The sequence below is a fragment of the Lepidochelys olivacea genome, assembly GCF_965140295.1.
Source record: "Lepidochelys olivacea isolate rLepOli2 genome assembly, chromosome: 4".
Classification (NCBI taxonomy): domain Eukaryota; kingdom Metazoa; phylum Chordata; order Testudines; family Cheloniidae; genus Lepidochelys; species Lepidochelys olivacea.
In genome coordinates this window covers 136,196,106-136,208,871 of record NC_140414.1, presented here as the reverse complement: position 1 = coordinate 136,208,871, position 12,766 = coordinate 136,196,106, and the positions used below count along the sequence as shown (strand labels likewise).

General features: G+C 47.5%; 1 protein-coding gene across 1 annotated transcript in view; it reads right to left on the bottom strand.

Moving 5' to 3' along the window:
* The window catches only part of RPIA (ribose 5-phosphate isomerase A), a 32,253-nt gene extending 19,978 nt beyond the window's left edge, over positions 1-12,275 (bottom strand). The window contains exons 1-3 of the mRNA XM_084625862.1: positions 12,050-12,275; positions 3,588-3,648; positions 1,350-1,405 (exon numbers count right to left, since the gene is read on the bottom strand). Of these exons, the coding sequence (XP_084481988.1) occupies positions 1,350-1,405; positions 3,588-3,648; positions 12,050-12,232 (300 nt within the window). The 5' untranslated portion in view covers positions 12,233-12,275. The remainder of the gene's footprint in view (positions 1-1,349; positions 1,406-3,587; positions 3,649-12,049) is intronic.
* Between the last annotated feature and the right edge of the window lie 491 nt (positions 12,276-12,766).

The following is a 12,766-nucleotide window of genomic DNA, read 5'->3' as shown; positions in this document are numbered from 1 at the left end:
GGGTATAAAGCTAGTTCCTGTAAAAGGTTGCACAGCAAGGGGCAGATTAAGCCGATTTCTTTTCAGGAGTTCCATGTGCAAGCCAGCTACATGTGCTTCCATATCCTCTTGTGCATGTGATCCCACCAGTGCAGCATGCCGCTCAAATTTTACCGCTTCCAGAGCCTGATACAAAGCCCAGTAAATTCAGAGGGAGTCTTTCCAATGGGTTTTGGATCAAGCCCCTAATTCAACACAATTGATAGTTTTTCTATACAGCTGGAGCAGAGGTGGGCAAACTATGGCCCGCGGGCCACATCCGGCCCACGGGACCCTGCTGCCCGGCCCCTGAGCTCCTGGCCCAGGAGGCTAGCCGCCCCCCGCAGCCTCAGCTCACTGTGCCGCTGGCACAATGCTCTGGGCAGCGGGGCTGTGAGCTCTTGCCGTGCAGCACAGCTGCAGAGCCCGGCTGGACCCGGTGCTTTGTGCTGCGTGGTGGTGTGGCTGGCTCCAGCCGGGCGGCTCGGCCGTAGCGCTGCCAGCCACTGGTGCTCCAGGCAGTGCAGTAAGATGGAGGAGGGGGTTGGATAGAGGGCAGGGGAGTTCCATGGGGTTGGTCAGGGGGCGGAGGTGTGGATAGGGGGCGGGAAACAGGGGGGTTGAGTGGGGGCAGGGGTCCTGGGGGGGCAGTCAGAAAGGAGGGCGGATTGGATGGGGCCGCCAGGGGCAGGGGTTCTGGGGGCAGTCAGGGGACAGGGAGAATGGGTGGTTGGATGGGGCAGGGGTCCCATGGGGGCAGTCAGGAATGACAGGAGGAGTTGGATGGGGCGGCAGGAAGCAGTCGGGCGGGAGGTCTGGGGGTGGTCAGGGGACAGGGAGCAGGGGGTGGTGGATGGAGCAGGAGTCCCAGGGGAGCCATCAGGGGGCAAGAAGCAGGGGGGGTTGAATAGCCATGCCTGGCTGTTTGGGGAGGTACAGCCTCCCATAACCGGCCCTCCATACAATTTTGGAAACCCGATGTGGCCCTCAGGCCAAAAAGTTTGCTCGCCCCTGAGTTGGAGCCATGGACTGAGCCATATGGTAACTCACATATCATGCATGTTGTCTGAAACTCAACACCATAAGCTTCTCAAAAATTGCATGGGTTTGTTGTGAATCTCAGCTCAGTGCAATGACTATCCATCACCCCACTTGAAGTCACGGCCATGAATCTGTGCTGAAATCTCGCAACGTTCTCCTTTAACTAACTGGGGTTTTGAGCAGATTTACAGTAATTCAGAAATTGCCCTAGAGTTTCGATAGACTGATAGAATGTAACCCCAAGTGTCTTACCCATAAGAAAGGGCACCGGCGGGGACAATATTTTTTACCTGAAAAGATGTTGGGATGCAGACAATATTCAGATTCTCCCGTTTAACTCTCTCAGCTGTAGGAAGAAGCAGAAACATTAGTTTGCTCAACAAACAATAGAGCTGGAGGAAAGTGCAACAAGCTTCACTTTAAGAAACTTTAGTTCAAACAGCCTCTTTGAAACATTCCAGTTACTTGGGCTTACCTGTATTTGCAAAGAAGAGTCAGGCACAAACTACAAACAAGTGTCATCCTGTGCTGGATAAACTGTAGCTTCTGGTGACAATCATGTTTAAACAACTTCTCTGGGTCAGCCTATGATGAAAAGGCTAATGACCCATCTCATATCGGAGCAGTAGAGCAAGCAAGAATTGTGCCCAGTCAGTAAAGAATAATTCATCACCTAGGGAATTAAATCCTATATTACACACATTTTACTGCACTCCTTGTAAACAAGAGAGCTTTAGGTGAATAATAGCAGCTGTCTGAAAGATTGTGCTGCCTCAGGGCCTCATATCACGTGTAATAAAAAGCATTTAAATATATGGTAGGGGAATGACTAATGGAGCAAAATCCAGCATTTCCATTAAAAGAATTAAATGTTTCCTCCCTCCGTGTAACCTGAAAAGATGAACATCTATTATTAAGATAATAGATGTTATTATGGACGTATTAAGATAATTCCCTAATAAATTTTGTTCACAAAATGCTACGTTTCAAATTTAGGCAAATCCAACAGCCTGACTGCGTAAACATGGGTAAGTGCTACCTAATGGCAACAGGTGATGCAGGCAAACTCCTCACCTGTTCTGATCATTCAGAAAGCCCTGCTTTTGGCACGCCACTGCTCAGACATAAGCCCAAGCTCAGCAGTCTTGAAGGCCAATAGTGCTTTATAAATGTATTCATGGCTCAAAGATTTGGTTAGAATCAGAGCAGCTCTGACACTGAGCCACCATACCAGGAAGCAGAGCTTCCAAGTCCTAAAATACCTCATAAGTATTAAAAACTAACATAAACTCCACCCTGGAATCAACAAGTTGCAAACAATGTACACAAGTGCGCATCTCCACAATCTTAACAGTGACTTTTGCTCTCTCCCATCTTCTATTACCAGTTGTGCTGTTAGGTCTCCACTTAGGTCTCGATCCTGCAAACAGCACTTGCTCAGGTGCATAATCCACTGAAGTTATAGTCAATAGATAGCGCCAAGGAGTATTCAGAGTCCTGATGGGCGGAACATCCCAAACTCTCATTTGGAACAGATGGGACCTTATGCTGCTGAGCTAACAAAAAAAAAACCCCACAAACAGAGCTTGTCCACCAGTCCCAGCTCCCCAAAGGGAGCTGTTCTGTTTTATACGGGAGGCCAATAAGAGATAGCTGATTGTCCACTTTTTGTTGCCAAGACTAACTGCATTCTAGAATTAAGCGTGTTGCAAGTCCCTCCCTTCAAAAACAAGGGGCAGACCTGAGCTGACTGACTCAAAAAGATTCTAGGGCGCTTGATGAGCATATCTGACCTAAGGCTGAAAATGAGCCCTGGCCTCCTGCCCTTTGTTAACCCCTAAAACACTGCTGGTACCACACACTGCATCTTGGCAAGACACAGGTATATAATTAGTCTTGTGCCCACTTGCTAAAGGGTCACATTACAATAATAGTTCGCCTACACACAGCACTTTATGGAACAAACTCTGCCCTGACTTTCACCCAGTAGAGTTGCAGGACATATGAATTACAGCAGGATTTAATGCCACATCTTCAAAGCACCATTCAAACATTAGCCTTCCCGACATCTGAGAGCTGAGTGAGTAACATTATCCCGATTTTACAAATGAGTCAACTGCTGAAGAATGGGGCAGTCCCTTAACCTAAGCCACACTGTGGATCAGTGGCAGAGCTGGAATTAGACCTTTAGCTCCAACCTGAGCACAATTCAGGAGACTGGACTGTTTGGCAAGAGCAGAGCAGAGCAGAGCTCAACTCTAATAAAAGCTGCAGACCAACAAACTCATTAATTCTTGGTGACGACCTTTACAATGAAACTGAGGCACGAGTACAGGCTTTACTTTCTGCCTCAGATCGAATGTGCTGACCAATCAACACACCCAAGGTTTTTAACTGCAAGTCAGCTGTTTATCCAGCAGGCAGGCAGGCAGGAATTACATTTCACTTCTCCACACTAGCGTTCCAATTAGCTGGGGCTGCTGGAACAGAGGATTTTCCTTCGGATGGAACCAACGTTATTACCATACCTAGTCGATGGACAGCAGGGACAATTGTAGAGCCGCTTCCAATTCCAAGGACTTGGTTATTCTGCAAACCAGAAAAAGAGAGAAGCATGTTTTCATAGCACACTATGGAGGGCTCCAATACTGGGTGAACATATGTCCCATTTTGGCTCAGACAATCCCCTTTATAAACTCTGTCCCAGATGTCCCGACTTTTTTGCCAAAACTGGGCATTTGTCCCATTTGCTCTTGTGGCAGGGCTCGGGCGACAAACTCGCAAGAGCAAACGGGACAAATGTCTAGGAAAAACTAGAAGGACAGATCCATTTGGAGCATACAGGAGCCTGACTAATCCTTCAAAGGAGTAGAGAAAGGTCAGCTCCAAAAACATGGTAGTCCTTTGGATGAAGGGATATAATAATGTAGATTACAGAGGGGTTAAGAATGCCGGGGAAACACTTCCCACAATACCAGCATTGAAAACCTTCCTGAGGCTTGGGTTAAAGGCTCGCTCCTACTGTGTTTCCTTTTAACCCTGGATTTTTGATGCAGCCCCTTCCTTTAAACTAGCCTCTCTGTTTACAAACCCTGGTTCTGGTGTAGAGCAGTTCTTTGCCTCCAGCAGATGTGCCTCTTCTCCCCCACCCACACCAGAGAAACCAACTAACAGTGCACCTTCTCTGCCTGCCTATTACTCTGCACAACAGTTGCAGCCTTCAGAGGTTGCCACAGCAGGGGAGGAAGTTGAAACCATTTGATGTTGTGTTTCAAGGAAACCACACAGTGAAATACTGTTGCTGGGAACAATATCGCTCGTAAACAGTACTGCTGCCCAAAGCAAGAAATGCAAGAGCATATACCCTAAAGCAGAGTACCAGGCCACCCCGTCCCTCACACTCAGAAGTCAGATCCTGTCTGCTCTGTAGACACATGGTGTAACTGAGTCCAAGTCCTGCTCCACAATAGCCCCCTGATGCATTTAAAACAGGATTTTAGTCTTTCAGCATAGAGGAGTTTTAACTGCATAGCCCCAGGTTTTCCAGGATGGTAGCCTGGTTCCAGAGCATGTTTAAGACCATTCAGTCTCATCTACACATTACTGTAGGATACATTTAGACACACGGGGAGGTGGAGTGGATAGGCACTAGCATGTTACAATGGCATTCTCTGCACTGTGGATCCACTATTTACCTATCACCTGGGTATCTAAGTGTTGATGGGATCGAACTGCATCCCATGCATACTTCTGTGCTGTTCATATAGGAGCAACTTCCTCAGCCAGAGTAAAAAGCTTCAGTTCACTTGCGGAACTGTGCTAGTACCGGAAAAAGAATCACAAAACGTTAGCTCAAGATTTTACTATAACAGACGCTAAGAGTTACGAACACCTCGGGAATGGAGGCTGTTCGTAACTCTGAACAAAATGTTATGGTGGTTCTTTCAAAAGCTTACAACTGAACATTGACTTAATACAGCTTTGAAACTTTACTATGCAGAAGAAAAATGCTGCTTTCCCTTTACTTTTTAGTAGTTTACATTTAACACAGTACTGTATTGTACTTGCTTTTTGGGGGGGGAGAGAGGGGTTTCTGCTGCTGCCTGATTGTGTATTTCCAATTTCAAATGAAGTGTGTGGATGACTGATCACTTCATAACTCTGGTATCTGTAACTCTGAGGTTCTACTGCATTTAGCCACACTCCCCAAATAAGTTCATCCACAAGGTGTCACTACTTGGCCCTTACATATTACCTAATGAGCAGTTTAATGTTTCTTAGGCCTGGTCTACACTAAAAAGTCAGATCAACTCAGCTATGTTGCTCAGAGGTATGAAAAATCCACACCCATAAGTGCCATAGCTAAGCCAACCTAAGACCTAACCCTCAGTGCAGAATTCTTCCGTCAACGTACCTACCGTCTCTCGGGAGGCGGATTAACAAGAAATGGAAGAACCCCTCCCATCACTGTAACGAGTATCTACACTGAATCACTACAGCAGTGCAGCTGCAACTGTGCTGCTGTAGCGTTTCAAGTGTAGACAAGCCTTAGACAAGTGTAGACTTTGTCAAGTGTAGACAAAATCACTGAATTACACATCAAGCAGCCTCCTGTGGCTGATGCTTTGACTGGAGTTGGACAGCTCTGGATGGAGCTAGCTTGCTTTGGCGAGTGGGAGCATTGTTGCAGTGTAAGCTTGATTGAGAAGGAAAAGAGTAAAGCAGATCAATCCCCCAGAAGGGTTAAGGACTTAACTTGCCCCTTAAGTGACATTGACAAAAAGTTTAACTCTTTAAATCTGGCCCAAGTTTGGGAGCTCCCACATTATCCCAGCCTACCCCCACAAACCCACCAGAGATTGTCTGCCATGACTCCTCCTGAAGAGGAATCACATCTCTATGTTCCCAGGGTTGCCAGCGACGCCATAAAAATGGAAGAGACTCATTCTCCTAAGTTCTTCCCGCTGGGGGGTGGGTCGTGTAAGGCCAAGACACAATGAAGCTTCACTGCTCCCAGGGAAGATCAAGGTCAAGAACAGGAGAAGGAGGAGACAGACAGGGAGCTCCAGCCTGCCTACAACAATCTAGGTAAGAAAAAACATACATGCTCTTGTCTAGACTAGGGATACGTCTTCACTGCCCCCCCAGAAGGTGTGCTTTTAAAGCAGGATAACTAATGTGCATTAGCTGCACTGCTGTAAAACCCCAGTGGAGCCAAGGCACTGGTAGTTTTTACTATGACGTAGGCAGATAAGGTAAACAACAAGTAAGGGTAGGGCAGAGTGTTAATAGTGAAGACAGAGCTAGCACCTTCCAAGTCCTAGACTAACATGTTAACTGCTTAGTGTAAACAAGGCAGTGTGCCTTTAACATTAAACTGTCGGATTTGAACATGGTGTTAAGGCACACTGCTCTGTCTACACGAGGTTGTTAGCATGTGCTAACTAACATCTTCCAAATCCTAGGGCTGGTCTACACTAGGAACTTACACTGGTGTAGCTATGTCTCTGAGGGGTGTGAAAAATCCACACCACTGAGAGACGCAGCTATACCAACCTACCACCTGGTGTTCTTCCATCGACCTACCGATTGCCTCTTGGGGACGTGGATTATCTACACTGCTCGGAGAACCCCTTGTGTCGGTGTAGGTAGTGTCTACACTGTAGTGTTTCAAGTGTAGACAAGCCCCTAGTCTAGACAAGACCTAAGAAAGGAAAAACTGGGAAATCACAAAGGATCCCATTCTCCAACAAAGGTCTGAAACAAGGGGGGGAATGTGCGGAAATAAAGCGTACAAATCCCAAAGAGATTTATTAAAGCTTTTTTTGTCTCACTCCCCAACTGTAAAACAGGGATAATACTTTATCTTCCATCCTTTGTCTGTCTTCTCTGTTTGTTTGCAATGTTGTTGTAGCCCTGTTGGTTCTAGGACATGAGAGAGAGACGAAAGAGAGTAACATCTTTTACTGGACCAACTTAGAATCATAGAATATCAGGGTTGGAAGGGACCCCTGAAGGTCATCTAGTCCAACCCCCTGCTCGAAGCAGGACCAATTCCCAGTTAAATCATCCCAGCCAGGGCTTTGTCAAGCCTGACCTTAAAAACCTCTAAGGAAGGAGATTCTACCACCTCCCTAGGTAACGTATTCCAGTGTTTCACCACCCTCTTAGTGAAAAAGTTTTTCCTAATATCCAATCTAAACCTCCCCCACTGCAACTTGAGACCATTACTCCTCGTTCTGTCATCTGCTACCATTGAGAACAGTCTAGAGCCATCCTCTTTGGAACCCCCTTTCAGGTAGTTGAAAGCAGCTATCAAATCCTCCCTCATTCTTCTCTTCTGCAGGCTAAACAATCCCAGCTCCCTCAGCCTCTCCTCATAAGTCATGTGTTCTAGACCCCTAATCATTTTTGTTGCCCTTCTATTGGTGGAAGGGACAACTTTCAAGCTTTACAGAGCTCTTCTTCAGGTCTGGAGAAGGTAATCAGAATGTCTCCGCTAAATATAAGATAGAGCAGATCATTAAGCATAAGGGTTCACATATGCTGAATTAGACCACTTCAAATGCAACTGGGGGTTAGCAGACAGTAGGGTGTTTTGGCAGGGTCTGGTGCTACTTTGAGTTGCTGTGTCTTGGTCTGTGGGGAACTTGCTTCTGATGATGTGCTTAGTGAAACTGAGGAGTTGTTTGAAGGCCAGAAGAGGGGGTTTGTGAATGATTTCTTTCAGAGTGTGGTCCCCATCAAACACAGTTTGTAAATGTTTGATGAGATCCCCTATGTCACCTACCACTGGATTCCAACTAGAGAGCATGGTCAGCAGGGTTTTTTTTCCTGTACTGAAGCAGGTTCTCCCGGGGTATTTCGGTGGCCACTTCAAAGATGCAATGTACTTCTCTGGTGGAGTTTCCTTGTTTAGTGAAGGCAGCCTTAAGTGTGTTTAAATGTATATCCAGGACTTCCTCTTCGGAGCAAAAACTGCAGTATCTGAGTGCTTGACTGTAGATAACCGTTTTTTCTGATGTGTCTGGGGTGGTTGATGGAACTGTGCAGATAATGTGGTGATTGTAGGGTTTTTGTATATAGTAAATTGCAGGGTTCCACTTTTTAATCGAATCGTGGTGTCCTTGGAGTTGATCTTGGTGTGGGAGTGTTCTAGAGAGAGTTGGATGGATGGGTGGTGGTTGTTGAAGTTGTGGTGAAAATCTATAAAGAAGTTTAGGTCATCCATCCAGAGGATGGAAATGATGAGGGGTATGGAACTATTTCCATATAAGGAGAGGATAAAAAGACTGGAACTACTAAGGGGAGACTGATTAATATAGGTCTATCAAATCGTGAATGGGGTGGAGACAGTGAATGGGGAAGTGTTATTTTACCCTTCACATAACACAAGAATGAGAGGTCACCCAGTGAAATTAGTAGACAGCAGGTTTAAAACGTAAGGATGTACTTCTTCACACAACACACAACCTGTAGAACTTGTTGTCAGAGGATGTTGTGGAAGCCACAAGTATAACTGAGTTCAAAGTGAATTAGGTAAGTTCATGGAGGACAGGTTCAACAGTGGCTATTAGCCAAGATGGTCACACATGCAACTCATGCTCTGCGTGTCCCTAAATCTCTGTCTGCCAGAAGCTGGGACTGGACAACAGGGGATGGATCACTTGATAATTGCCCTGTTCAGTTCATTCCTTCTGAAGCAAATGGCACCCACCACTGTCAAAAGCCATGGGCTAGATGTGTTATACCAATAAAATAAAACCCGGGATCTTATTAAAGGGAAAAAGGCAAAATACCACATTTATTGTGAATACAGAAAGAATCATAGTAAGCAGTTAGTTATAGCTATAACATTCCATTCAATCTCATATTTATTCCCACATTCATTCATACAAACACACACACACAGGTTCTGCAAGGTTGTTATCATAGTTACCAGCTCATGCCAAGCCACTGGCCAGGTGGCCTGGACATGAGGAGGGAGCAGGGCCATGTCAGACGCTCATCTGATGCTCCTGGAAGTTGGTTTGCAGAATCAGACCCCAAAGTTCTCACTTTTTAGAGTCCATTTTTATAGGAATTTCTTCCTATGCCAGTCTATGGGAATTGCTTCATCATGCTGTTGCTGAATCAATCAGCAGATAGCACATTCCTGACGGCTCCGTGCTGCTAGATGTTATCTTGTTCTTTGGGTCTCCCATTCTTGAGGCTGTTGGGTGGATTCCAGTCTGCCCTCCGGGGGTCCTCTGGTTATTTCCACTTGACGCCTTCTTCAGCCGATGGACACTGGATTCTTAGGCTGGCACCTCCCTGATCATTCAGTTATTATCCACACCAAGCATCCATCCACATACATCCTCTATCTCTATTTTAATCACAATTGTTAATACAACAAAAGGGCGGGGAGTCTCTGGTTGCTGTTTCTGTTGTTAGAGTATTGCTTTGAGTCTCTCTCTCTGTGAATTGCTTTGAGAACAGACTCTGTCTTAGAATGTACTAACACAATTAGCAGCTTGCAAGTTTCACACATAGAGGGAGAGAAACAGTACCAAAAACCAAGAGACCTCTTCATTAGTAATACCCTGGAATTTAAACTATGGGGAATCAAACTCATTTGTGATTTTAATACAGAACTTCTTTAATATGATCCAACAGATGGACCATTAGCCTGACCCAGTATGGCCCTTCTTTTGTTCTTAAATGTGAAGTTGTGGAGGGTAAGGATGAAATGGATACATTTAGTGTCATGTATAGAGTGTTTTGGGTGGCTTTCCAAGTGCTGCACTTCATCTTGTAGGTATCAAAGCAGGCAGCGATGCCATCACGGTGAGGGATGTTGGTGTACAGGGAGGCGATATCCATGATGTCAAGTGTGGTGTTCTGGAGAGATTGTTAATGTTGTGGAGTTCTGGAGGAAGCTGGTAGTGTCTTGGAGGAAGATGGCCCTTTATGCTGCAGCTATGCCACTATAGAGTAGATACTTCTACATTGGCAGAAAGGGTTTTTCCATCAATGTAGTTAATCTACTTCTCTGAGAGGCAATAGCTAGGTTGATGGAAGAATTCTTCTGTCAGCCTGGCCACGTCTGCACCAGGGACTAGGTCAGCCTAACCATGGCACTCAGGACATGACATTTTTCACAGCCCTGAATGAGGCAGGTATGTTGATCTAATTTTTAAGCATAGACCATGTCCCAGTTACGGATCAGGACTCTGTTGTGCGAGTGCTGTACAAACACTAAACAAAAATAAGATCTCTGCCACAAAGAGCTGACAAATCTAAGGCCCTGATCCTGCAAAATACACATGCTTGATTTTATTAGCATGAGTAGTAATCAAAGCTAAGCATGTGTGTGTCTGTAGGATCAGGGCGTATGATGACTGTAAGTTCTGCAGGGCAAGGATCATCTTTCACTAGGTGTACACTCAGTGCTTAGCACAACTGGGCTCCTGTCTCAGGGGGCCCGGCCTCTAGGCACTACTGTAATATGAATAAATAATAATAGGAATGAGGAAGTGTGTTGCTTAGTGCTGGGAGACTAATTAACAGTGACAACTACACTGGCAGCTGCAATGTCCAAAAATACAACTACCCCTTAAAATGCTGAGCTCTCTGCTGCGGATGTGAAAAGATCAGTGAAAGGAAGAACAGAGGGGATTTTCCCCGATAGCCAAAACCATCTAACACCCATGCAATGAATCCTACCAGTTTATTTACTACTGTTTACAAAAGACTTAAGAAGCAACTACTACAAAATTAAACAAGGCCACAACCTGTCTTACTTTGCGAGCTAAGTCAGACCGTGTATTTTAACCAGCTACAAGGGAAGCCACAAAAGCCTTGAGAGCTTTCCTGGACACAGAACAAATAGTTGTTTTTACATTCTTAACTGTATTCCTTTCTCACTTTAAAAGGACAACAGTTAAGTGTTCTATTTTACCAGAATAAAAAGCATGCTTAGTACACGGAAGTCTCAACTCTATGACAGCATAGACCTTCGCTCCGCAGTTCTGATTAGCTAGAGGATTTTGTTTTCAAACTGATTGAGGCTCAGTGTGTTCCAGACAGGCTTGTACCAAAAACAGATCTAGAGATCCTATGTGATTTTCAATGGGTCACTTAACTGCTCTGCCTCAATTTCCCTATCGGTAGAATGTGGATAATACTTTACTAATTCACAGCACTGTTGGTTATTAAAGTCTGTATCATGCTCAGATAGTAGCGCAATGACCACCTTAGAAATGCCAATCCAGCTCAGCAAGGGCCATCAGAGTACTGGAAGTTTGTTATCTGGCCCCAACTTGTATGGCAGTTAGTTTAGTTTATTTTGAAATCTGCTATGAAAATGAAAAATATTAGCATGGCTCACTGAAAAAGAGATCAACCAAAATCGTCATTGATAGAGAGCAGTAGGCATATGCTGTGCCCTGTGCAACAGACAACCTGTACCAAGCAAGGAATGGAAAACTGTCCCTCCTAAAAGGCACAAAACTGAAAGGGGTTTTTGTTGTATGCAGTGTAGCTGCAGTCATGTGGGTCCCGAGATATTAGATAGGGTTTTGTTAATACCCTTAAAAAGCAAGGGGAAAAAAGACTCCTTCACGGACAGTGAGGCTTGGCGGCAACCCTGCAAGCACAAGTGCAACAGGCACGTGGCCAGAGCTGGGTCAAACTATGCCATCTCCCCCCCACAAAAAAAAAAAAGCTTGGAAGCTGCAAGGGCAGAACCCCCAGGGCAGCAAAATCCCCAGCCTCTTTGCACCCAGGCACGTGTTAAAGTGCATGATTACTGGCATATTCACTTGGACAGGCACGATGCAAAACATTTTGCTTGGGGGTCGGGGGGGGGGGCAGAGGCCACTTTTACAACTCTCGGGGGGTGGCGGTTAATGCAGCCCGCCCAGACGAATGGAAGCTGCTGCAAACCCCGGGGGCCGCCCTTTGCAGAGACTGGGGGGGGGGTGTCTTTCGAGGGTCCCCCGCTCACCTTCACGTGGTTATCGACAGCTGCCCAGGCGGCCACCCTCTTCGCCTCCTCGGACATCTCGCTGCGGCTGCCGAGCGGCCTGCGCGCGGGCAACGGCACGTGCGGACGGGCCCGGCTCGCCCTCGCTCCGCCTGGGGGCAGCGCAGCCAGCAGCGCCCCGGCCAGCCGCCTCCCGCGCCGCATAGCGACCCCGCCCGCCTCCTCCGCCCCCTGGGCCGCCGGGGCTGCCCCACGCGCGCGCGCGCGCGGGAAGCCGGGGAAGGCGGGCGGGGGCCGGCCCGGCCCGGCGGCGGCTGGGAGTTGTAGTGCCGCCGGCTGGGGGGGTGCAAGGGCTGGGGAGCGGGGGGGGACTACAGCTCCCACCATGCAGCCCGCCTGCCCCCAGCGGGCCGGCCGGGGAGCGGCTCCGTGCGCGCTGGGTTGGGCTGCTGCGGGGGAGGGCCAGTCCGGGGAGCGGGAACCTCGGGGCCGAAGCCGTGCCCCAGGGGTGGATGGGGCGGGCGGCCCGGGGGACCCTGCCCCCTGGCGAGCGGCCCAGCGCCTGTGGCGCTTGTCCCTTGCGCTGCCGGGGAGCCCTGGTGCTGCGAGGAAGGAATAAGGGTGTCAAGGCCGTGCATGAGTTCGCGTGGCTACACTCCGCCGCCTTCTCCTTCCCCTCCGCGCTGCTGGTGGGTACATTCCTCTCCCCGTACCCTGGACCGCTGTGTGTGGATCCCT